This window comes from Stegodyphus dumicola, chromosome 8 (genome assembly GCF_044657685.1).
Source record: "Stegodyphus dumicola isolate Sdum_Otavi_A_Nest chromosome 8, ASM4465768v1".
Lineage (NCBI taxonomy): Eukaryota > Metazoa > Arthropoda > Arachnida > Araneae > Eresidae > Stegodyphus > Stegodyphus dumicola.
Genome location: NC_140775.1, coordinates 129495632 through 129523541, shown reverse-complemented (window position 1 = coordinate 129523541; position 27910 = coordinate 129495632). Strand labels below are relative to the sequence as shown.

At 31.1% G+C, this 27910-nt stretch overlaps 1 protein-coding gene across 8 annotated transcripts in view; it reads left to right on the top strand.

The window, feature by feature from the left end:
• The window catches only part of LOC118183214 (late secretory pathway protein AVL9 homolog), a 172651-nt gene that overhangs the window by 89058 nt on the left and 55683 nt on the right, over positions 1-27910 (top strand). For all 8 annotated transcript variants that reach the window (XR_015042726.1, XR_015042727.1, XM_085822404.1 and 5 more), the window contains 2 exons: positions 11581-11715; positions 21801-21939. Coding sequence is in view for 6 of the 8 variants with exons in the window: in XM_085822404.1 (XP_085678530.1) it covers positions 11581-11715; positions 21801-21939 (274 nt within the window). In the remaining 2 variants the exon portion in view is untranslated. The remainder of the gene's footprint in view (positions 1-11580; positions 11716-21800; positions 21940-27910) is intronic.

The window sequence follows — 27910 nt, the reverse complement described above, 5'->3', positions numbered from 1 at the left end:
TGTTTAAAGTATAGATTTTTGAGATTTACAGATATTGGAAGCAAAATATAAAAAATCAAGAACTGTAATAAGTAAACGCTTGCTTAATGCACAACTGAAAAGTTTTTTTTTTTTTTTTTTTTTTTTTTTTTTTATGAATAACAACTTTATTACAAAAGATAGATCATCTGAGTTAAGATACATCATTACAGTCAACAAAAACATCGTGACAAATGATAAATTTTGTAAATGCACAAATAGGAAGTTGTTTTTTTTTTAAATTAATAACTTTGTTATGGAGTACAGATCATTACTGTTAGAAAAATGCATTTGATATGAAAAAATGCAATTTATTTATATAATTTGGAAGTTACATCCATCAGTTACTATGCAGTTTTTAGATCAAGTTAGAAATCTTCCGCTTATATGGAAGCAGCATTGAAAACTGCAACAAAAAATTTGTGAAGCTGATAATGTAATTAAAAAGGGAATAGCTGAAATGTTTCAAGTTTAAAATCAGCTTAAGAAATTGCAGAGCAATGAAAATTTGTTAAAGCTAGAGTAAAAATAGCTGATATGCTGTATAGCTATTTCTTAAAATAAAATTCTTGTTAAATAAAAGAATGCCTCACTGAAGTTATTCATTGAAGTAACTGGAAATTGGAGAGAAAGGGAGATAAAGTAATTTCGATAAAATCAGAAATACTGAAATAATGTTTGCTATGATAATTCATGAAATGGTCTGTATAGATCCCAAACTAACTAAATTTTGTATTCAACAAGAGCAACTGAATTAGATATTACACTGCAAAGAGATGGCTCATAAAATTTTAAAATCAAATAACGAGTAATGTGATTTAGGTTAAAATAGCATGCTGAACAAATATTAGTTTAGAAGTCAAACAACAAAAAATCAACATTATATTTACAAATTTTCACAGGACTAGTTTCAATGGTTTTACTGAATCAGCCTCAGCTGCCAAAGTGCAATTGAATGAGATAAGATATAGTGAAAAGACAAGATGAGAATAGCTGGACAAGTATAATGTGGTTAGAAAAATTTTTGCTAATAGCTGATAATTATTTTGAAGCAGTCTTTCATATTATTTTTGAAAGCCTTAGTTTTACAAACTTAAATTTTCAATCATGTAGAAGTTTTCACATTCCTTTTTACTCACTCTCATTGAAACCATGGAATTCATCTAAAATTTTTAGAATTTTTTTTTTTAATATCCTGTTTAGTTGTACTAACAGTTATTTTAATAGTTGAACCTTTTCTGAATTATCTTATTTTTCTTTGCATTTCGTTGCCAGAATACAAATTAAGTAGGGGAATGAGAGTATTTAAATGGCTCAAACGAAAATGTTAAGGAGAGCGTGATTTTGTTAGTGAAGTTTACATTTACTATTTTGCCTGTGTAGGTTTCTGAAACAGCCTGTTAGGTTTTAAACTTGAATTGTATAGTCTAGCACTGCCCTTACCTTTAAATGTATTGTTAAATTAGATTTAAGTTCTTACTGCAAGTAGTCTGTGCTGTTGTACACACGTTAAGTCCGTGCCTTTCTGTTTAGTAGTTGTGATTAATAAAGGGGTCTTTTACAGCCTTTCCCTGTTGTATTCATCTTCATGCCTGTGTGAGAATTCACGAAGGTTTGACATCCAGGTAGATCTAGTCACATTTCATGATAGCCAAGAAGATTAGATCTTATATTGTACTTATGCTATATTTAAAAAAAAGAATTTGCATTAAAAGTATGTAACCTAAAAAAATATTTGTAATGTGAAATGTACAGTGAGATTTGAAATGAAAACTATAGAAAAAGGAAGAATTTTTGGATTGCTCTTAGATTGCACATTACATGGTATGTATATTATTATATGTTAATTATCTTTGAAGCAAAACATTTATGCTTATGTTACAGCTTCTTTAAGAATTAGATAGATGACTTAAAATTTCTTATTGAAATTTAGATTCTTTACAAATGGCTAAATTTTTGGTATTTTAAAGGAGGCCTCTGCTATTAAAACATATCATTTAGATGTCCATAAAAATGGCCTAAAATTTGCAAAAATATCCTAAATTTTTTTGTTACATTCCTAAACTTGGAAAATTTACATTTACATCAAATTAGCATTTGACTTAATTTAAAACATAATATAAAATCACATACCCTATTTCCCGGTCTATAAGGCATGCTGTGATTTATCTGGTAAGAATTTACAAAAAATAGTTGGATCATACAAAAAAGGATCAAAATACCTATGTTAATAATACCACTTAATGCAACAAAAAACAAAATTGTTACATTAAAATATTAGCAAACATATCAGCATTTATTAATCATAGATTCCCAGAAATTCTTCATCATTGGTGCTAAAATCATATGCATAGTTATTTTCCTTTTGTGCAGTTATTTTTACTTTCCTTATACAAAATGTTATCTTCACTTCCATCGAGCACAGGAATCGGTAATCTTGTTGCTGTGGTGTGCCAAACTAGTATGAGTCTAGATGCTGCACAGTAGGAAATATTTGAAAAAATTTGCAATTCCTATTGCAATGCAGAGTTAGGAAATGGAGAAATAAATACAGATTCAGAGTTTTATTATTTATTAATTATGCATCATTTAAAGATATTTATTAGCATAAAAACAAACATGATAAAATATAACTATTCCTTCAACGATAAAAAATTAAAATTGTACATGTATTATGTCTCTTTTTAACATATTTATTAAAATGAAAAAAATAAATGACATAAAATATTAGTATTCATTCAGTATAATTAAATAAAAATTTAAAATTTTAATACCTATCTTGCCCCAGTACTGCTCTACTTAATATTGCAATATCAGGTGTATAATTTGTGACTCTTAATTTGACACATGATTCTGAATATTCAGTTGTTGAACTTCTTTGTGGACTTAAAGTATTTTTTATGCGAGAAAAGGTTTGTTCACATAGATATGTGGAACCAAAAGCGGATAGCAGTGCATATGCAAGTATTTTTTATGCGAGAAAAGGTTTGTTCACATAGATATGTGGAACCAAAAGCGGAAAGCAGTGCATATGCAATTTTCTTCAATCAATTAAATCTCTCCAGCATTGACATCCAGCAATTTAAAATAGCTGTTGGTTTATCATTTATCTTCCAGATTTTTTTGTAATTCCATAACTTTGCTTTTCATAATTCTGAAGATGTTACTTCAGTAAGTTCCATTTCAAAATTATCAACTCCCATCCACTCAAAAGTTAACAAATCGGATGGGATTATTAATGGGTCTATTAAATCTAGTTTGATTTGGAAGGGAAATATAGGCACACAAATTCAGGGTCTTTGAATCTTTTGGAAAATTCCTTCTTAAGTTCTTCAGTGTAGGTTTGAGGTCATCTTTATCTAAGGTCGTTATATTTGCAAGCGCTTTACATTTGGAAAGTATTTATAGATGCTAGTATTACTATCATGGGAAAATACATTTTAATTTTTGGAATAAAGCCTTTCCAGTGTTCAAAAAGTTCAACCACTGAGGGTTTGGCCTTGTCCTTGCAATCCTTGATTCGATGAGATGTTTAGTTATATCAGTCAGAAACGTGAATTTGCATAACTATTCTTTATCTTTCAGTTTTGGGAAATGTTGGTGCTTCTCATTAAGAAAAACTTGAATGTGTTCCATGCATGACACAAACTTATTCAAGACATTACCTCAACTGGACATGGCTGTATAAGGGAAGATCCACATATTCACTTTCTATTTCTTCTAAAAGAGGTTTAAATTGCCTATGTATCAAGGATGATTAAGACACTATAAAGTTAAATATTTTTAACAACAGTGTTCATTCCTGAAATTAAGCACTGTGACAAAATTTTGGCAACTTTTGTGATGACGCAGAGAGGAGAGACGGTGATTAATCTTTGCCTGATAAATTTGTAGAGTGGTGTAAACTGCCACTGAGAATTGTTCCACATGCCAAATCTTTCATGTGGGCCATGTTGTCAATGCTTTCCACACTTTTTAAAAGACTTTATGATAGTCTCACATTTAACTTTCTGCCAGGACTTTTTCACTCACTCACAACCACTAAAAACTGATGGGAGTTTTCATTTTTTCTGTCAATATGGCGTCATGAGTTTGTGTCTCAATCCACATTTTTCACTTTTTATGCATAAATCCATTGAACAGTTTGTTAACTGAAATATTCAGAGAATGCAAATGAGAAATCAATGAGAACACCTGGAATTGCATCTTCAGTTCAGTAGCAAAGATTTTTGCTAACTTCATTATATGGGCTTTAAACTGATCACACACTAATAAAGACAATTTCTTCAGAAGTCCACCTGAAATACCATACCTTCTGTAACCACAGCTCCCTCCTTTGGGACGAACTCCATACATCCATCCTTTCTTTGTGATGATCGTGAATATAAATTAAATGTGGAATTGTACATATAGGCAGTATTTCAAGATTAACAAATGAGGGAATTTTAAACTGACAGCACAACGTGCGAAACCAGCAATATAGTGTGTCTTCTCAATACCAGAAATCTTTATCATTACTGTCTTAGCACCTTTAACATTCACTGTTCTCTTTCATGGCATGTCAAATGTCAGGCATGCCTCATACATATTTCCTTTTAGTCCTATCTCATAACATATCTTTCTTTTTAAGTTTATGATGCTTTCATGGAATTCCATAATTTTTCTTTAATATTCAAACTGCATGCACAAACCTTTCTCTTAATGAATCTCTTGTCCCATGATACCACAGAAAAGTCAGCGATATATAGCTTTATCACTAATTTTCTCAGTTCAGTTAAAATCATTTTTGTTGAAGCAGTGATCCTGTTCTTCCTGTTATTTCTTATAGTTCTCAACATGTTCCTCAAACTTAAGCCTTTTAGGAGCATATGAACGTAAAGTTCTTTTACTCCTATCTGTATTCACTATATCAATCTTCTTCCTGTATTCTCATATTATTTTCTAAGTTGCATGTTGGCTAAAATGTCTTTCATTCATTTAGGAATTGTCTTAGAAAGTACAGTCAAGGGAGTATTAAAATTCTTGCTTTCCACTGGCTCAAAACAGTGTTGCTATTGACATTTGTAGTAAAAGCAAGCATTTTTTGTGTGTGGCGAAAAATATTTAATAGTATTTTTTGTGGCAAATCAATTTACATTTTAGAGAACAGAATTATACCCTCAGCCCGTAAGAGAAAGGCTGATTTTAGAGCACATTTTGGAGTAAAAAATATGCTCCTTATGGACCAGAAAATATGATGCAAATATTAATGAGACATTTTTGCATAGTTTTCTTATTTTAGGCTCAGTTGTTGATAATGTTAGACAAATTTCTGTTTCTACATTTAAGCGGCCATATTTTATTTGCTACCTGTGTATGCAGAGAATTCCATTCACAGGAATATGCATTTGAGAAATGCAGAAGTACATTTTGCTTTTTTCAGACAAGATTTTAAATTCTTTTATTAAATGCAGCAAAAATTCTGGTAGACGTTGAAAAGCAATTTTTAATTCAATGTAAGATATTAAACCTATGATATTATATTATTCCACTGAGTATCAGTTGGATGGTTTATTTATTTATTTTTTTTAACTCGCACTAACACATTCAGTTTGCATTTGAAGTCATTAAGCATCTTTTCATGATCTGTTATAGTATGTTAATTTTAAAGTAAAGCTTTCAGAACTAGGTCTGAAGGTTTCTGTGTATTTTCTCTTTGAAACATATTATTGTTTTCATTGGGGAAGATTTTCACAAGTGGTAAGCATTCAATATCTTCCTTTTTCATGAATTTTTATGTAAATTTCTTGTTAAAAGTCAACACTGTGTCATTTGCATGAAACTTAATGGTATTATCCTTGTGTAGTGTTAGACTCACTTTATTTAGTTTTTTAAAATTTCCTGCCAAATATACCAGTTTACATACACAGTTTTCATCATTAAAAAAATTAATAAATTAAAATGTTACCAGTAGAGCATTATAGTTCATCAAAAATGCTGCTGCTACTTCACCAATTCCATCAATTTTTTTTTTTTTTTTTTTTTTTTTTTTTGACCCATTGGATGTAGCATTTTTCTATTGAAAATTCGTCACAGTAGTAAGTGATTAGAAAGTATAAGTAGACATAATTCTTTTTTAAATAATGTTTACTAATTACATAACTAAACCTCAGAAAAAGTTGAGCACATTAGGAAAAGAGCTATCATTATTTATTGGATTGCCCCATAAGTCCTGTTGTTTTAAGTGAAAATTTTGCAAGAAAAATAAAATGTTTTGGCAGTGCGTTTTATGTTTTTTAAAGAATTATGTTCTGTACAAGGCAGTGTTTTTTTTATGCTGATACATTTTTTATTCTTTACATATCATTAAAATGGAGTGTCAATTCGACAAAAAAGAGAATTTTTGACACCTTCTGTTTTTTGCATATAATGGAGGTGCCAAAGCCACAAAAGCTGGTCGAAAGATTTATGAAGTGTATGGCGAAGAAGCGATGCCTCTTTGGATGGTTAACAATTAGTTTAAGCTATTCAAAGACATGATTTCTGCCATTGAGGTATTGAACAGCTTGTTAAACATGAAGGGAAGAAGTAAAAGCCAACAAGAATATATTATTGATTGATTTGTTCTTCATTTATTGTTTATTTTTGTGGAAACCTAAAACCTTATCGGCTAACCCAATACACTGTAAATTGACTAGTCATCTTCTTTTTATATGAAGATAAATTTTGAGAAACTTTAAGCGAATTTCACAAGTTCTCGAAGAATTGAGAATGAAAAAGATATTTCTCAAATGTGCATTTCAAAGAAATCACTTGAATATGGAATTCCAGGAAAGGACTGAAGCTATTCCTCTGCCATTGGCTGCCCACATATTTTCCTAAGATTGCCACCCCCAAATTTAAAAAAAAATGCTCAATGATTAATAAAATTTATATTTCATATTCACTAAGTACTTAAATATGACAAATTGTATAAAAAGTACTTACATATGAGAAGTACTTACAATAAATTAAAAAGATTGAGGTGTGGTATCACGAGAGTTCGGCCGCCTGTGCACCTTTATGCGCTGCACTCTTGCCAGGAGCGGCTCTGGAAAGGACATTAAAATACCAAAAATAACAGACTGGAATGTTCAGCTTAGCCTGTCTTCTGTTACAACAATTCTGAAATTAGTGGCAGCAGAAAAATTTAGTCTACTAAAAAAATTCCAACTGTTCAGAATGTAATTTTTAGCGTTCTTAATTTTGGATCTATTTTTATCTCTTATTCTTTTATTTCATTCAATTTAAATTTATTTTATTTTTCTGGAGTGGCTATTTGACCCTCAGGACTATAGGGAGCACAGTTTGGGAACCACTTCTCTAAAGATATGTGATGTACTAAATGAACTGTAAGTTAGCCTAATGGCTGCACAGACAAAATACATGCTAGTTGTCTCAGGCCTAATATCAGTATGACAAGCCTGATGGCGAGAATATCACAATGCCTCAGATAAATTGCAATCCAAAGTTTCGGCTAGTAAAGCGACCTTCAGCGGGTAGAACATTCTAATTCTAACTTTTAAAACTTTCCTTTAAATACTATCTTTTTCTACCTCATCTGAATATGTGAAAACTAGAAATTAGCATTCTGGCAGGAAAGCAAAAATGACAGGGAAAAATGTAATATAAATAGTTGGTTAGTAAAAATAATGAATACAAAATATATGCCAATTCACAACAGTGCTGAGATAAAATGTATAAAAACTGACAATAAAAATGTTAAAAAAAAAACTGCAGAAATTGCCAGCGAAAGGAATATATGGAAAAAGTAATGACATACCATCATCATTTGAGTCTACAAAAGCGCTATGAATTGTGATAAAAATTCTTGAACTGAAAGGTGCTAATAAAAATGTCTGCCAGCTGTTTTACAAAATTGAAAATAGAATACAGTTGATGATGACACTATAACAAATTGATGACACTATGACAAATTGATGAGTAATTTAAAACAAACAGCGATAAAACAATTGTTTGTAAAAGTTAAAAATTTAATCTATGTAATTAGAAAAATATTTTCAGAAATTTTAAAATTAATTTCAAAATTGTGTAAATAGTTTCATTTTAATGTTACTTTTTAATTATTATTTTAGAAAACCCCTTGCGGCACGGTGTACCCAGTCTGTACACACCTAAAAATTTTCTTTTGTATGTACAGAAAAATTGAATGAGAAAAGATTTATAGGTTACTCTGAATCTTCTTTATTTATAGTAGAGGGCAGCCCAACACAAACCGGTCCATATATTTTAGCCATGTTTAGTTTTTAAAGACACTTATTTTTCAAAGAAATCCTCCAGATTTTTTTTTTTAGGATATAAAAGAAATTGTTTGAATAGAAATTTCTATATTATTTTCTTGTCTGTATGCTAATCTCCTTTTTGCTATATTAGTATTAAATTTTTACCTTGAAATCTTGCTTAAAATTGAACGGCGAACGTTAGGTGTTTCCAGAGTGGGCTCACTGAGAGGCAAATGTATTTTTGTTTCTCTGCAGCTCACCGGTCAGTTCATTCACAATAGAAAGGTGGATCCATATCTGTGTTTCATTTCCTGTTTTTCTCTTCTTTTCTCTCCCACCCTTTTTTAGGGGGAGGTTTGGTTATCAACTAAGAAATTGTTGGGGTCATTTTCTGAAGGTCAATGGTGATTTTATCAGTTAGCTGTTTGGTTTTTTCACTAGAGAAGTTAGTTTTCTTTTTCCCTTTCACTTTCGTTCAAGGAAGTTTTGTTAGCGGCTGCATTTAATAGTTCGGAGTAATAGTCATTTATCTAATTTTATCAAATATATAATTCTTTATTTTTTATTAACTTCAAATTATAAATAAAATATTAGTTAATAAATTCCTATGCATTTTGAACAGAAGTAATTTTAAGCGGCAGGTACTGTAAATTTATTTCTAAAAATTGATTTCCATTTTTGATGACTGAACTAAAAGGTAGTCTTAAGAATAATATATTTGATATCATATAGATACCTTTATTTTGTATTTATGAATTATATTCATAATAAGTTATTCTTTTTATGATATAGATTCTTGTCTTGGTCATTTTCTGATTGAAGAAAATGTGTATTTTTCTAAAAAGTTGTTTACATTTATAATCAACTATTCTAATTGCTGTATGCAAAATGTAGCTCCTAAATAATGCCCTTTGTTGTATGTTTCATAACTCTGTATTAAAGTTATGACTATTATATATTGTATAATGACATTTTTTGTTATAAAGCATTGAACCATTTACAAGATGGGTTTTAATAATTCATTGGGTTATAAACTACTGTATTAAAAAAAAAGTATCACACATAGGGTAATGAATGATACACAGAAATAATATTTCTAGTTTGCCTCACTACCTGAAAAATCAGGAAATTCGAAAATTGACCCAAAATGTCAGGAAATTTAAATATTTTTGTCAAAATATCAACAAGTTGTTGAATTTCATACTGTGATACCCAAAAAAGAGATTTTTGCACCATAAAATTATTTTGCATCAGGAACACTTTTCATCAGATAATTAGCATATAAGAAACTTATTAAAAATCATGGATGATATATAAATTATGTGGCTTCACTGAAATGGATCATTTGTCAATCATGTTCATTACTATTTATGATATTATCACTCAGCTCAGAATGAAATAACGACTATTGTTCTTTTAACCTCTTCACTCCTGACACTGAGAAAATGAAGTTTCCATATGTATCCATGATTTCAGAGTGCTGAATGTTACTGTGTGCCTAAGCATGTTAAGCTAACATGCAAAATGTGCTTTTTATTAAAATATTTGGATTCTTGCATGTGTTATTTAAATATTAGTTCTTAAATTATGAACACAAAATCTTAATGTGTATGATTAATTAAAAATTTTCAGAATAAATTAAAACTGCTATAGAAGTATTTCGAATTATTTCAGTACAATAGTGAAACAAAAACTTCAGAATGTTAATATCAGTGCTTATTGTATCCTGTTGCCATATTTGCATATATAACAAGTTCTGATTTTTAATTTCATTTTTCATACTGAGAGGCTGACGACTTTGTAATGCCATTATTTTTCCTACTCTCCAGTTATGTAAGGAAAAGCTCACTTTATTTTTGAATAAGTTAGCTGCTTTTTTTTTTTTTTTTTTTTTTTTAACTTGTAGAAGCTAGTATGAATCTATGCCCTGCACCACCTCATAATCAACAGTATTATGCACAGTCTTAGTCATTTTAGACCACTATCATAAATCATGGATCAGCAAATCTAAATTAGTGAGACTTTTGCATCCCCACCTGATAAGTTTTTCAGTGCATTAATACATCTAATGCTATAATTTATGTTGTAGTTACATCTTCCATTGTGGCTTAGGAAACATAAAACAGAGCAGATGCCTCTTAATAACATCTATAATTTAACTTACTTAATAATCACAAATAATTCTAAATCATTCCTTAATCTAAGAGGGAAACCACATTTTGAGCTGTACTTCTGATGACTAATTATGTTGGTTGCATAAGGATTTTTGGTTTTCCCTACGTAGAGTGGAAAATTGGAACCAATCCTCTATGAAGCCATTAGTCTCCTTTGTTAGACAGCTCATGCATACTTTGCCATAATGAAATAGCAAACCGTAACTGATACTTAGCTACCAAATGTAGAGCCAGTACTTAAGGATAATCTGTTTTACGTGTATTTAACTTGGATTTTGAAAACCATTTGTCTGTTTGTTAAATGTAACCCCCCAATTCTTTTCTTTATTTACTGCCGAGTACAATGAATTATTATCTATCAAAGTGCACCACTGTGACAAGCTGTCATTTTAATAATGACAGTTTAATAACTTAACATTTTTGGAGCTTCTCATAGGAAGTTTATGTGGTTACCTCTGTGATACCTCCTTATGTACTGGATTTAAGAAAAGGGGTTGGAGGTTCTATGGGTGCAACAAATTTTTTGTTGTAAAGTTTCATATGTCAGCTTTCTCTCTCTTCCCTTCTGTATACATACGTATAAATTCACGCATTGCTTCTGTGCTAAGGTGCTGGGTGAATTATGCATGAAAAATAATGAAAATTATTTGGTTTAAAAAGGAAAAAAAAATAATTTCTGAAAATAATTTTTTCAGTTATGAATTTATTTTACTATCACTAATTGTTTAAGACTCAATGACAGATTTTCTCAGTTCAGCAAGTAACAAAATTAATACAATGTTCATGGACCTTTAGAAAATAATTCTTTTAATGTTGTTTGTATGTGAATCTATGAGTATATCTAAAATGTGGCCTTGCATTTTTTAAGAGCATTAGAAAAGAACTCCAATCTTACTTATATATTATCTTTTAAAATTATTGCCTGTTTCTTTCTTTAGTAGTTTTATCTAATGCTGTTTCTTTCCTTAGTAATTTTAGACATTCCTTTTTCTTTCACTATTTGCTCATGTTTATTTTGATGTCACATATAGCAGATGCAAATTAAAAAAATTAATTGAAAAGTTTTTGAATACTTGAGTAATTTGATCGATGAAATATTTCTGTTCTTTTATATTTGAATATTTCAGGGTATGCTTTGCCATCCATATTTATCCCTGCCTTTCTTAGACATTTTGAGTGATCTCTGTGTTCGTGGTTTTCTTGTTGGAGCAACTAATATTTTATTCAAACAGAAAAAACAGTTATTTGATGTAATTGTTGAGGTATGTATAAATATATATTTACTTGTATACGAATTCTTTATTAAAAGTATAGAATTTAACTATGTGCATTAAAAATTATTAAATTTTTGTGATTAATATGAAATACATCAAAAGGCAAGTAACTGTAAGCATACATAATGCAGGGTTTATATGGTCCTTAAAAACTCTGGGTCGTGCCCACCTGGGGGTCACGGGACCTGCAGCAGGGGATAGCCAAAAAATTCTCAGTTTTGATATTTCTTTAACTTATAATAATTTCACGTTTACCAAATATTTTTACACAATGTATCTGAAAATAGATAAGTGAATACAGTCAAAGAAAAAAGGAAAATGTTTTGATGCATTCTTTTTATAAAAGAAACGTTCATTTTACTTGCTTTGCAAGTGATGCTGTCATTTGGTCTGTTACTTATTTAAAATTTTCACATTGTTCTATGTCTTAAAATTAGAAATTAAAGTTAGTGACCTAAAACTTCTACACAGTGGTGGCCAAAATTGTGGACACTTTTGGAAATTTTTATGTTTTTGAACTTTGTATGCTTACAGAAAACGTTACGTTTCACAAAATACAAACTTGTATATATTATTTTAAAGAGAATTTATTACTGAATTCAATACAAAACACAAAATTCAATTATTTGCAATACAAAAAAAAAGTTAAACGATAATAGTTATCGATATACATTAGATAGTGATGATTGCAGTGAGTTATCAGTACTTAGTATGGTACCCTTTATTTTTGATTACAGCTTCACATCGACGTTTCATTGAGCTGACAAGAGTTTTAAGATCTTCTTTCGTTATTACATGATGCCAGGAAACAATTATAGTCTCAATTAGTTCCCTTTTATTTGATGGGCGCCTCATTCGGCCAAGAGTTTTCAAACGGTGCCACAAATTTTCGATAGAATTGTGGTCAGGACTGTTTCCTGGCCATGACAACAATTTAATGCTTTTTGTACGAAACCACTCTTTCGATATTTTGGCCGTGTGGCAAGGAGCAGAATCCTGCTGAAAAATAAACGAAGCATTGTTGGGAAAGAGATCTCTGGTGGAAGGTAGAAGTTTTGGTTCTAGAATAGTGTCAATGTATTTTCTGGCATTCAGTGTCCCATCGATGACATGAAGGTGACCAATAACATCTGCTGACATGCATGACCAAATCATAACATTAACTGGGTTCTTCACAGTTGCTTGAATGCAGTCAGGATGTAGCTCTTCTCCTATTCTACGTCTTACATATTTTTGCCCATCACTACCGAATAACGATATCTTAGTTTCATCACTCCATATAACTTGTGACCACTGATCATCTGTCCAATTAATGTGTTCCTTTGCCCACTGTAGACTTTTTTTTTCGTTGCTGAAAATTAAGATAAGGCTTTTTTCGTGGAATTCTACCTCTCAGTCCAACATCTGTTAATCTTCTCCTCATGGTTCTTGAACTGACAGAAACACCAGCATCATTCAGATCACTTCTGATGGCCGCTGATGACATTTTTCTATCTTGGAGACATAGTCTTTTTATTCTTCTGTCATCAATAGATGTGGTGCACCTTTTTTTGGCCTTTTCCTTCTTTGTTTTTTATTGAATTTGTCTCCTGATATCGTAAACAAAACTTTCGAACTCCAGATGTAGTCACTGAACCACCCACCTGGCTTGCAATTTCAGCATAGAAAAGACCACTTTCTCGTAAAGCAATAATATTACATCTCTTTCTAGGTGTCCAATCCACTCTTTTATTTGATGTCATTGCTTCTTGACTAAATATTAAAAATTTTTACAAAAATTCCTACTTGTAATTGCAGTGTATAAGAAACATGTCCTCCTTCTACAGAACAAAGCAAAATAATGAATTGTTTCAAGTGTAAACATGATGTCAACTTCTACTGGCAGTTACTAACATTTGATTGGTTCTCAGAACAAGAACAGTGATTGGCCAGGAAAGCTAGACATTACAAACTACTTCATAACTGTGTTTTTTTATTTATATCAGAGTACATGTAACTTTTTTTGTATTGCAAATAATTGAATTTTGTGTTTTGTATTGAATTCAGTAATAGATTATCTTTAAAATGATATATACCAGTTTGCATTTTGCGAAACATAACATTTTCTATAAGCGTACAAAGTTCAAAAACATAAAAATTTCCAAAAGTGTCCACAATTTTGGCCATCACTGTAGTATATTACAGTACAAGTGAAAAAATTGACAGTTTCACACACAAGTGTGTTGGATATGCGCAATGCATATGGGATCCCAAAAATTTTCAAAATATTTGGTGCTTCTGGGGGTCGTGAAAAAATCTCAGTGATTAAAATGGGTTTGCGACTGAAAAAAAGTTTAAGAAACCTGGTCTAAACAAATTTTAAGTAGTCAAATGCTGATATCCAGGCAACAGTAAGGCAAATGAAATTTCTTTGAGGGACTTGCTGACACTATCACTTGAAATTCCGTGAAGAAATAATTTTATTTCAATTAATTTGCATATGACAGTATGTTAAAATTATGTGTATTTTTTAAATAACATTAAATATATATATATATTACCTGTTATGTTGTAAATTGTCTTTACTCTTTATTTTGGTGACGTATGAATGACTGTATTGATTCTGAGAAATAAACATAGTGAAATGAATGTTATAAAGCATAGGTTTTGAATTACTTTTTAGAGAAGAAAAAAGCTACTGTTAATTATTTTAATTTCATCTGTGTCTAAGCTTAAATTGCGCCGGCTTCGGTACTCCTTAATGTTTGGGATAAATCATAATTCTAGCCAGAATGCACTAGACCCCAAGAAGCAGCAGCATTTTTTTAAAATCTAACTGAGCAACAGTTTCAGAAGAAATTTTATTAGTAGCAATAAAATTATATTAAAAATCGATTCTACTTTCTGAATGCATGTCTCTCTTTCTTTGGGAAACAAACTCTTGCACATAGGTCGTCAAGATTTCTAAAGAAAAGAATAGCCCTCACCCACATGTCAGAAGCTTATTCTCCAGAAAATACTATAACTTTATGACAATGGGTAAATTCTTCCTTAGAACACTAGTGTCTTCCAGCAGAAAAAAAGCAACTACAGAACTCTTGGTTCGATGTAACCAAAGACGGAAGATGAAAATTCTCACTTGTTATTTTGTTCGCAGCTAAACCTTAGATTCGGAGAAAATTTACTTCTCTGTCTCGCTCTGCTTGACAGTTAGAATTATATTGACAGGAGATCGTGGTCCTTCATATTCACAGCTTAAATTCAACCAGAAACCAGTTGAGCTTAAATTTAACTGTGCACCAGGTGAGCTATTTCTTAGCTTTTGTGTTAAGTTTTAATTCCAGTTGGAATCCCAACAGAGTCCAAGGTCAAATACTTTATTTTATTATTATTTACCATTTATTTAAGTTTTATTTATCTCTCTACATTTTATGAAATTTTAATTACTTAATTATTCTTAATAAAATAATTCTAATGATTTTATTATGTTAGTCATTTTATTTATTTATTTTTGTTGCTCTTTACTGATAGTTTCCCATAGAGCTCCCAATCTGATCTGTGTGCTTTTACATTTTTTCCCTTATTATTGTTCTAAAATATTCATTTATGTGGCAGTAAAATTCCCTTTATGCTTGCTTTTTTTTTTTTTTTTTTTTTTTTTTTTTGCCAAAGAAATGTTTTTCAATATGGGCAGGTATGACAATGGGTTGGCTGTAGAGGCAATTTTTCTCTTAGAACATATATATAGTTTATTTTATATTCCTAGAATGTATATGCCTACATACTTTGGAAAGTTCTACCAAGATTCGAAAGCAAAAACCCATGATTATTGAGCAAAAAATCCGTGTCAAAATAAAAAGTACATTTATGTTACTAATATACAGAATAGATTTGTTTTACAGGGAAATTTACAGGGTTTATGTGATGAATTTACAGGGTTTACAGGGTTTATGTGATGAATTTCTCTAATTGCTAAAAGAATTTTTTGAAAATGCAATGGAATTAAATTTGTTCGTATTTTCTACTTTGGATCCTAAACGTTTTTTGCAGAACATATTTCTCTCTCTCTATCTTTTTTTATTTTGATGCTTTTCATTGTTCACAAGGAGGGAAAATTAAGAAAGTGATTCTAATCTTGTTACATGGACAGGCATTCCTAAAAAAACGAATTTTTCTGTTAATTGAGGTACAAAAAATTCATAATTTACATTATATATTTCGTTTTACTGTGTATTATTTCAGAAAGTTTTCTAGTTATTTTCAGTGCTGATACTGTTAATAAAGAAAAGTTTAGTATTATCTTCTGCACATTAAATGCAGCATTTTAAAAAAATAAAATATTTAAACTGTATCCCAAAATACAAGCATTTTAAAAAAAAATTAGGTGATATTGTTGAATTAGTTAACAATTTAGCAGGTATACGTAGAAGCATTTATTTGTTTATTAAAGCAAATGAACGTAGTTTAAATATTAAAGAGAAGGAAAGGGTTATATATTATGTAAAATTGGTAGAGAAATTTTAAGAAGCCATATAACTGTTGTAGAGTTCTGGATAATTTGTAGCTTTTAATGACCTTACAGATTGGGTGATTTATTTTGCCAGTTTTAGTGACTAAGGACAGTGTCAATTTAAAAAGAAAATGTATTAAGTTTATCACTGTCGTAATGAGTATATTTTTACACCTAACATGAATATGCCCATGATATTCATGTAATTTTATACTGGTTCTTTAGCCTTATAATTCTTTAGGTTCATATATATATATATATATAATTTATATAAAGTATTTCAAACTAAATTCTGGCTCTATGTGTCCATTATTGCCAGAAATGAATGGATTAGAAAAATGGAATGATTAGAAAAATGATCTTAGATATTTTCAAAACCTGGTTTCCAGTTTTAGTTTCTCAAAAGAAAAAAAATTGGACGTAAATTTTCTGAGGTGAATTTTTGTCAAATCTTGCCAGACAAGAAAAGAGTTAAAAGGGATTGGTTGCTGTATTCTGTAGAAAAGAATTATCCTTATTAATTTTGTTACAAAATTTTTAATGGTTTTAGCAATGTAAAATTGAGTAGTTCTGGATTTAATAACTGGAACCACTTCAGTGAACACTTAAAACTTTACGAAAAAAAGTAAAATGCCTTTCCGGACCCTACATATCTTTGGTTCAGTTTCTTAGACCGATTACAGAAGGATAAAACTGTTGATTTAGAACTTCAAAATTTATTAAAAGACAGAAAGAAAGAAACTAAGAATTGGCAGGATGTTTTTGAAAGAATTATCTATGCTATTCAGTTTTTAGCTGAACAAAACTTAGCCTTTTGTGGTTCCAGTAACAAATTATTCCAAAGAAATTAATTTTTTAATGTGTATAGAAATTATCGCAAAATTTGACCATATCATGTCTGTACATATTAATAAAAATAAAAAAAATATGCCTCATTACCTCTGAGATAAAATAAAAAATGAAACAATTAGCTTGTTAGGGGATAATATGAAACAAATTATTTTAAATAAGATCAAACCAGCAAAGTATTTTTCTATTTTACTTGATTGTACACCTGATGCCAGCGATCAAAAGCAGATATCAGTTTGTACGAGGTATTTTAATTTAGAAAATACAGAAGTGAGTATTGAAGAAAGGTTTTTAGTATTTTGTCCTGCAACAGATATGACTGATGAAGGACTAACAGCATTCTTGTTAAGAACTTTAGAGAAAACTGGTTTAGATATTAGTAATTTACGCAGCTAAGGAACAGTGGTTCAAACATGAGAGGTAAACATAGCAGTGTCCACAAAAGAATTATGGATATCAACCTAGAACATTTTTTGCCTTATTGTAATCACAGTTTGAACCTTGTCATAAACGATGTTGCAAACAACAATTTATTTGGTGCACAATTTTTTTCGATTATTCAAATGCTTTACATTTTTTTTTTTTTTTTTTTTTTTTTCTTTTTTTCAGCTTTCATCCAAATCTTCCGTCCGTTTTAAAAAGGCATGTTTAAAATTTAACACTGAATCTTTGTCAGATACGAGGTGGTCGATCCTTATAGATGAAATAACCCTGTTAAAATTTCAGTTAGGAGAGGCTTTTGATGCCCTCTATGAAACAACCGAAAATAAATTTTATAATACGACAAAAAATCAGGCCACGTGCTTAGGGTAAAAAGTTCAAAAATTTAATTTTGCATGTATGGTAGTTTTATGGTATAAAATACAGAACACAATTAATGTTGTTAGCAATATTCTCCAAACTAAAAATTTTAATATTTCTCAGACTTCTGATTACACCTGTAAATAATTACACTTGATTGTACTCCTGATGCCAGCCATCAAGATCAGATATCAGTATATGTGAGGTTCAAAAAGGGTCAGATCTATAATCAGATTTTAACATATCTATAATCAAGTTTATAGATCCATTAAATGTTTCAATGATATGCTCACCGAAAGTAAAGAACTGGCATCTTCTTTAAATGTTAATACAAATTTTAAAAGCCAAGAAGCATTAAGACCTCTGAAAAAATTCTTTTATGAAGGCGAAGACAAGCTTATACAGAACGAAGTAAACTTTAAAGTTAATTTTATTTTAAAATTAGATTTTAGATGTTTTAATGTCATCTTTAAGTGACATGTTTGATCTCTTTTCTTCTCATTCGGAAGTTTTAAAATTTTTGTTGAATACTTCTGATTTCAATAAATAGTCTGAACAAGATCAGCTCAATTTATGTCAAAAACCGCAAAAAGCATTAATAAATAAAAATCAGAGTGCTATAAATAGTGTAGATCTCATGCATGAACCACAGATTTTGAAAACTTTTGGAAAAAATGTAGCATCATCGGTTGAAACTTTAAACTATATAATTGTCAACAATTTAACTCGCTCATTTCCTAGCATTTTTATTGTATTTCATTAACAATTCCAGTCTCAGTAAATATTAAAAAGCGGAGTGGTCATTTTCAAAATTGATAATTACCTGAGATCTACCAAGAAATTGGCAAATCTTGCAATTATTGTCTAGAAAGATTGGCAAATCTTGCAATTATTTCCATGGAAAGTGATATTTTATAAAAATTGGATATAGATTTACTTATAAATCAATTTACAAAAAGTAAAGCCTGAAAATTTCAATTTCTGTAATTTCACTCCTACCAAATATTGGAATTATTTTGCTTGAGCTCATTTGTTTATTATATCTGTGTTAGTGTTGTATGCTGTGTTAACGTATGATCAAACACAATTTATATGAAAATGGATTTAAGAATTTAGGCCACTTGGAATGTTTGAAAGGTAGATTCATCTTTTGAGCTTGCTGAATGGGTGTTTTCAAAACAAGCGGAAATTTATTTTATTGAACTTGTTAGAAACAATATTTTTCTTTTTGAAAATAAAAAAAATATTCAGAAAATGGCGTCCTTGAAGTGGGGCCCTCATTTTCCGCAGAACCAATTGACGTACATCTTCATGGTCCTAATTTTTATCTTGAGACATAAATTTGGAATAAAAAAAAATAAGATACGTTTAAAAAATTTTGGGATTACCGAAGAATTTAAATATATCATTGTAGTATTGATCAAGTAGTCAATATTTAAAAGGCAAAGAATGTTTAGTGTGAAAATTCCATTTTTTAAACATGGATTGCTGAGAAAATATTTAAAAAAAAATGTGAGTGCTTACTGCTACTATTTACAAAATTGTGAGTACTGAGAATTATTTAAAAAAGTGTGGGTAGTTACTGCTTCCAAAAATAATGCATCTGAGAATACGCATTAGAACCTTGAAGTGAAACCGATCACAATTAAATGAGATACAATGTATGTCAACATGAGAAACATTGTTTCGAGAAAAGCATGCCATAAGTTTTTCAAGACTTTAAATCTTAAATGCATTACAAAAACTTTACTTTTTGCCTTTTCTCAGCCAATTTCTGTGCCATACAGTGCCCCTTCAGGGTACTATTTTTTGTTAGGTTTATGGAAGTCCTTCCCTGCTTGCATGGAGAACAAGAATACAGATTTAGAGTTTTATTATATATTAATTATGCGTCATTGAAAGATATTTATTAACATAAAATATAGCTATTCCTTCAACAGAAATGAAAAAATAAAATTTTACATATATTATATATTAAGTAACTTTTAAACGCTTTTATTAAAATAAAAAATAAACGAAATAAAACATAAGTATTCCTTCAATATAGTTAAATAAAAAATTAAGATTTTAAAGCAAACCTTGTCCATATACAGTATAAAGTCCGTAATCCGGACTCGTCGGGACTTCAGCGATTCCGGAGTAAGGGTTTTTCCGGATTATAGATCTATCAATTTAAATCTGGTAAGATGGCATGCAGAAATTGAGATCGGGATTACAAACTTTATACTGTATAGCTTTACTTAATATCACTCTATCAGATAAAATTTGTGACTTTTAATTTGTCACATAATGTTAGTTTTTGGTACATGACTCAAGTTATCCAACTAATTCTCGGGAAATTTTCCTTAAGAGTCAGCCATTGTGAATAGACATGCATCAAGATAATGTCTGACCAAATACAGCAGTGCCAAGCAAATTAAGGGTACAAAATTGTGCCTTATCCCGTATATTCTGGTATTTCTTCAATCTATTTCTTCAATAGATTACCATTTTTCCAGCACTTGAGCTGTTTTTTGTCCAAGAAATGCTTTGCCAGCAACAAATCAATCTATCAGGCAATGAAGAATTCATAACTTCAGTTGGTCCTAATTTTGACTATATGGAATAAATTACCTTGTTATACGTTGGCAGCAGTCAATTGATGTTGCTGCACTTTTTGTGTTATTTTTACGGATGTTGTATTTATTTAGTTTGCTATTTTTAACAGAATTGTTATTAAAATTGTTTTATATTCCAGTGCAATGCAGCATGAGACTTAATTGAAGAGAAAGCTACGCCGAAAAAATTAAAATACAGGAGCACGTGAATTTAATAAATATATATCTCTTAATTGTACTCTATTGCTATCCAGAAAAATCCAAAAAATACCTGGATATTCTCATGCATTTAAAAAGCTTATTAAAGCTGGAGGAAAACATTTTAATTCAGTTGTTTAGAAAACTGTTGTTTACTGTAGCGAATTTGTGGCAAGATCGGATTAGCTTTCTCTACATTTCTCTGTTTTGAATTAAGTTCTTTTGAACATTTTAGTAGTTTAAAATATAACTACTGTGAGAAATTGCGATATTGTACAAATATCTTAGGAGATTTATAATGATAAGAATAAATTTTATTCAGTTTTCATTGGACTTGTGCGTTCAATTAATTATGAACCCGTATGCACGTGACATTATGTTACTGTTTTTGATTTGTGTCATGCTGGGGATCACTAGATTACATGAAATCAATTAATAACATTATAGGATATTTAATGTAATGATATTAGATTATGTTGTGTATAATATTCTCACCAGATATATTAGGTAGAGAGTTCATTTTCTTCTCACAAACTCAATAATTTTTGTAATGAATCCTTTTTAAATGAGATTCATATAACCCTTTATCTCACTTAAATTTGGTAAATGAAACATCTCTTATGCCATTTTATTTCATATATCTGTTTCAGTTTCAGAGTTTTTCTTTTTCTGCATATCAGCTCATTTTCATTATTCACCAGTAATAAAAGAATTACTGGAAAAAAATACATAAATCAAGGTTGAATGTGGGGTTTATTAGAAGCTGTATTTCTGGAAAGTAATTGATGCCAGTGCATACTATGTGCATAATCCAGAAATAATAAAACATACTGTGTGTATTATATCCAAGCATCTGAAAATAAGCTTTCTGAAAATCTGAAGGGAATGTGTAATGCAATTTTCTAAATACTGTAAAGAAAAGTTAGATGTCAGCCATATATGTAATGTAAACTATTTGAACACTATATCTGAGGTGATAATTTGGAGTTGATAGAGGTTATATCTATAAGAACAAGTGCTGTTTTCTTTTTTTATGCATGTATTACCCATTAAAATGAGAGGTTGTTATGCAAATTAAAACTGGTCAATTTTAATTTTGCGTATTTTTGAATCATTATTTATTTTTGTTTCTTCTGAAGGTTGAAGATGGTAAGATAGAGATTTTAGATCCTGAATTAAAAAAACAGCTGAATCTAACTACTGAAGATCTGAGGTTTGCTGACCACTTAGTTCGTCATGTCATGGAGGACAGGCAAGATGTATTCTTAGATGGCACTGGTAAGTTTTTATATTAGTAGGTAAAAAAAAACCTCACTAACCTGTGACATTTAACAAATTTCACCCTTATATTGATGTTAGTAAAGCACAATAATGAAATACTTTTGTAAAATATTACTAAGAATCTTAATTATGTAATATTACTAAGATTTCTTGTTATGCATAAAATTTTCTGCAAAATCCAACATTAGTCTATTGTTGAATTTGGCCTAAATGTTTAAAATATTGTCATTATATTATCAATAATTTAAGGTTTTTTTTGGGGGGGAGGGTACTTTTTTGTTATTAACAAATAGTGTATGCTGTATTTAGATTTTTTTCCTTTATTCTCTCTTTATATGCAGTATAAAGTCTCTAATCCGGAATGATCTATAATCCGGACCTCAAAGCCACAAACTTATGCACAGGTGTAATGCGTTTACATATTCGCGTTTGATGTGCGCTTCCGCTATGCATGCGCTCAAAGCCAGTAAAGCGTTTACCCATGCGCAACTCCCGATACTGAAGAAAGTAACAGAGAACATTATTGAAAATGGAAAAATTTTGATTGACAAGTTAGTAGGTACTAATTCAGAAGTCAAACAACAAAAATCAGCATTATATTTTTGTTGTTTGACTTCTGAATTAGTATTTATTCGGCGTGGTATTGTGTCTTAAGTTAGTAGGTATTCTCGACACAGCAATTACAGGACTTGAACAGTAGAACTTTGTAACTGAACAAGAAATTATGTCTGTTTATAGAATTAAAGTATTAGCACAAATAATGAAGCATCTTACATTGATAGAAATGTTTACTAAAGTAAACAAATAAATATTAAGCTTTTTTTTTTTTTTTTTTTTTTTTTTTTTTTTGTAAATTTTGATACCCTTCAGATCATAATTGCTCTTTATTTCATAAATTACGGTTTCATATTTTTAATTGTATAATTTCTGCATGCCATCTTACCAGCTTTAAATTGATGATCTATAATCTGGAATCGCCAATGTCCCGACGAGTCCGGATTACGGACTTGGTACTATATATATATATATATCTATGAGGGTCAGTCAAAAAGTCCTAAGAAAACAAAACAGGAGCAAAATTTTACAATAACTTTATTTATAATTTAAAGTCCCATTCAAAATCTACTTTGCAACGTAATTACCTCCGTTATTTAAGCATTTGTCGAGGCGTGGTACAAGCTTTTTGATGCCTTCTGCAAAGAAATCCCGTCCAATGTCCGATAACCGTCGCAGTTTTCACTTCGGCATCCGAATGGTACTGTCGCTTTGAAAGTTCTTGTTTCATGGGACCAAACAGATAGAAGTCAGGAGGTAAAAGGTCTGGGCTGTAAGGAGGGTGATTCCATACTTCCTACCTAGTGATGGGCAACTTCAGTACATTCTTGTACCCGGTATGAGAGTAACGGGTACAGACAAGTACCCAGTACAAAATACCCGTTACTCAAGTAACCGTTACTTTGAAAAGTACTGAAAACCGATTTCAAGTACCGAGTACCCAAGTAACGATTTGGAGTACCAAAGTTACGAAATACCGGAGTAACGGTTTGCTGTACCGGAGTACCCTAGTAACGGTTTGCTGTACCGGAGTACCCTAGTAACGGTTTACTGTACCGGAGTACCCTAGTAACGATTTGGAGTACCGAAGTGCCCTAGTAATGATTTGCAGTACCGAAATACGCAGCTAACGATTTTGCACACTGAAGGAACTCTGCCACGTCACCACGTGTTTGATTTTATCTGTACGGAGTAAGATTTTGAATATCAGAAAACATGTCAACTACAGAAGTGTCTGAGGAGCAGACCATTCATGGACACAAGGAGCGCATATCACCATTTCGCAAATACAACCAGATACTACTGTCCTCGTACCAAAACCGAAGTGAGCTCAACCCTTATTGATCCTCCAGTAACGAATACCGAGAAGAGACGCATATTTTCGTTACTAAGTAACGAATACCGAAAAGTACCGGTTTCGGTACAGAAGTAACAAATACCGAAAAGTATCCGTTTCGGTACAGAAGCAACGAATACCGAAAAGTGCCCGTTTCGGTACAGAAGTAACGAATACCGAAAAGTACCCGTTTCAGTACAGAAGTAATAAATACCGAAAAGTACCGACTTCAGTACTGAAGTAATGGGTACTTGGATGTACCGATTTTCAATACCCGTTACAACTAAGTACCCGTTACAAAATACCCGGTTCGGTAGTACCGACTCATCACTATTCCTACCTAAACTTTTCCAGAAGGCCACACGTTTGTTTTGATGCATATGGTCTTGCATTGTTATGCAGGAGCACAATGCCGTTCGACAGTTTACCCGGCTGTCGATTTTTCAAGTGATTGTCACAATCGTTTTAGCGTTTCACATTAAGAAGATTCGTTAATTGTGGCACACTTCCTCATGAACTTTGTATGCACCACACCTTCTCTGTCGAAAAATAGTGTCATCATCAGCCTGCAGATGGAACAGTTCGACTCTTTGTTCATGTCGGGAAATTGCAATGTTTCCACTCGAGCTTCATTTTGTTTCAGGTGAGAAGTGATAAATCCAAGTTTCATCTCCAGTCACAACTCTGTCCAAAAACTCATTTCCTTCTGTTTGGTAATGTTGCAGAAATGCAAATGCTCTTTCAAAATGCTTTCCTTTATGTTCCTTCGTCAATAGACATGGCACCCATCGAGCATAAACTTTACGAAATTTAAGGTGATCGACAATAATTATATGCAAACTTCCAAGAGAAATGTCCACTTCATTTGAGATTTCGTCTATCGTTATGGGTCTGTTTGCAAGAATGTATTCATTCATGCGAGCAGCGATTTCTGAATTTGTTGCAGTTGATGGTCTTCCCTGACAGTCAGCGTCATCAATATCTGTATGTACATTTTCAAATATGTTGCACCATTTCACACATTGCATTTTCACCATACACTCCATGCAGCTGCTCATAAATTTCAGTGAAGTTGCACCTTTTCGCCCACAAAAAAACGAATCACTGCACACATTTCCAATTTGGACACTATTTGCAGCTGTCGAGACATGTTTGCGACTTATTATCAGAAAAACTGAACTTGGCTCGGGAAAGCTGCTACGTCACGTGATAAAAGTGCATGTCTGAAATGTTGCCACACAGTATTATCCAAATAGTCTTAGACGGAGCATATTTACGTAGTGCAAGAAACTTTCTGACTGATGTGTGTATATATATATATATATGACATAATAAAAGCAAGGAAAAGCTGGAGCACTGTTGATGCATACTTAGATCCATATTGAAGAATTCTGATTGCGTAGATGCTAATATGTTGACTTGGTAATATCTAAAGAACTTGGCAGTCGAGGCGGTTTTAATTCCATTTTTATTGTCCAGTTGACATTTGTGGCCACAATCACTTGGCACTCTAGTTGTGCCATTTTCAGAACATTTATTTACATTTTTTATATTATTGCAATAGCAAGCAAGACAGCGAAGTTACATCCTAGTAGAGTAGAAAGCGAAGCTGAAGTGCATAGTTATGCAAGATGGAAGCACAGTAAGGGAAAGGTTTTGGTTTGAGTTAAAGTTTCAGTTCCCAGTTATTATGTCATCAGCACTGTGCAGGCCATGCAAAATGGAATGATCTAGAAATGATGCAGTCCAAAGAAGTTATTACAATGTTTGAAACAGAAAGGAAGAATTAAAAAGTTAACCGATAGTTTAAATTATAATTTAGATTCACATATTTTTTATCTTGCATATATATATATATATACAAACACACATAGAGAGAGAGGGGGGAAAATTCAAGTATTATTCTGAACTTTAATTAATTTTGTATAGAAAAGTTTAAAAATATGTTTCTTTTTCATTATTGGGGACCAGATTCAGAAATGCGATGTATATATGGACACATACAGGGTGTTCGGGATAAATTTGACAGTTTCGTAAGGTAAAAGAAAATCTGCTTGTGTGAGTAGTAGCGAAGGTCTTCATTGAGTGCAAGCTTCATAGTAGAGGCTGCAACATTCATTTCACGTGACAAAGCCCGAATTCCAATGCCAGGGTTCTTCAACACCTGTTCCTGCAGATTTGCAAGGAATTCTGCTGTACGAATGCAATCAGATCATCTGCTAGGGATCTTTCTTCTTGCTACATCCTCACCATTGCAAGTCACCATTGCAAATCTCTAATCCATGCCTGATTGTTTTTACTGTGTTCGGGAGCATTGGGCAGCAGTCATAATATCCTTATTTTGATGGCCAGCACGAATCATCATGATGCAAGTTATTCTCTTCCATGATTCAGGTGGGTTCCAGTCATCCATCCTTTCTGACATCTTGTATATGAATGAAGAAGGGTCCAAACTTTTAAATGACGAGTAGTGTGTGTCAATACCTCCAACCTACGAAAAAACATAATGAATTATAGATATGTCAAATTTATCCCGAACACCTGTTATTCATACATTTCTGAATTTGGTCGAGTATGGAAAAAGAGATAGTAAAGGAGGGAAAAAAAAAAAAAATCTGAATAGAGAGTATGCACTATTTGTAAATATTTCTGTGTAGGAATTTGAGTTTAATTTGCTGTTTTATTTTTGGCCTGAAAAGTTCAGAGGAAGGAAATGTGTTTTCAGTACTCCTAATTTTTCAGGTTTTAAATTATTACCTCATAATTTAACCCGTTGACTATGAATTAAAAAAAGTAACCCATTTTCTATCCAAGTCATAAATGAGGTAAATTTAGCAATTGGGATTTTTTTTTTTGGGGGGGGGGCGACGGTTTTCAAGCCAAAGGCTGGTATGCTGTAGTTAATAGTGGGATACATATGTCCCACACGTAGCGATTGACTGTTATTATAAGCACACCTGTTATTCTGGAAGACTTTATTGTATGAAATAGATTTACATCATATGGTGCATCGTAAAAAGCATTCTTTGCATAACCCAACATTACACGTTGGGCAACTCATATTGTTCTTTGTTCTATGTTTATTTGTGTACAATGAGCACAGCGACATTTTGATTTTCCAACTATTGGATGATGATCCCAACATTCAAGAGATTCAAAGTACTTTTTAACCCAGCAGTAATTTTTAAACTTTTAGTGAAACATATATGTCCTGTTAGTAGTCAAAGAGTTTTTCTTTTTTGTTTTATTTTCAGTATAATTTTATTAATTCATTTTGCTTATTTCTTAGTTCTAAAATCTAATAGTAATGCATTGTTTTATCTTAAATTTCAAATTAAATGTTTCTACAATTTTTTATGATAGCATAATCTTTTTTTCTTCTAATTTTGAAAAAAAAAAAAAAAAAAAGAGAACCTAATCATATATATATATGTGTGTGTGTGTGTGTCTGTGTTTGTATATTTATACCATGTTTCTGTTTACCTTCCTTAAAAATGTCAGGTCTGTGAATTTGCTTTTAATGTATGAATTAAGCAGTAACTTTTTTTAATGTTCAGAGATGGCTTCAATTTGAGGATAAATATGCTCGTATGTAAAAACATATACATATAGGATAAAAAATATGCAACTCTGAATTCTACTTTAAATTAGCAATAGTGCCTTAATTACTCTTTTTAATTTGACTGTTTCCCCCTTTTTGTTGTAAAAATAATAATTTTTTAGAAACTACGCCATTTAGGAAAACTAGTTTTGCATCATGTCATCATGACCTTGTTCCCTGCATATAATTCTTATCTAAAGAGATTAACAAAAAATTCACTATAAGTACCACTGCAATCTAACTATGCACTCTGTTTTGCCCCATAAGCTTACTTTCGGAAAGACGTCTCTTCACTTAGCTGCATTTTTCCATTATTCTAAAATGTAATTTCGTGTACATAATTGTGAGGTACCAGTAGCACCCATAATCATGTGTGAAACCAGTATTTGTCTCTAGAATTGCTTTATTTATTAATAAAATTATTTAAAATTCGGTCACATATGCTTCCCAGTCCATCATTTTCATCTACATGACTG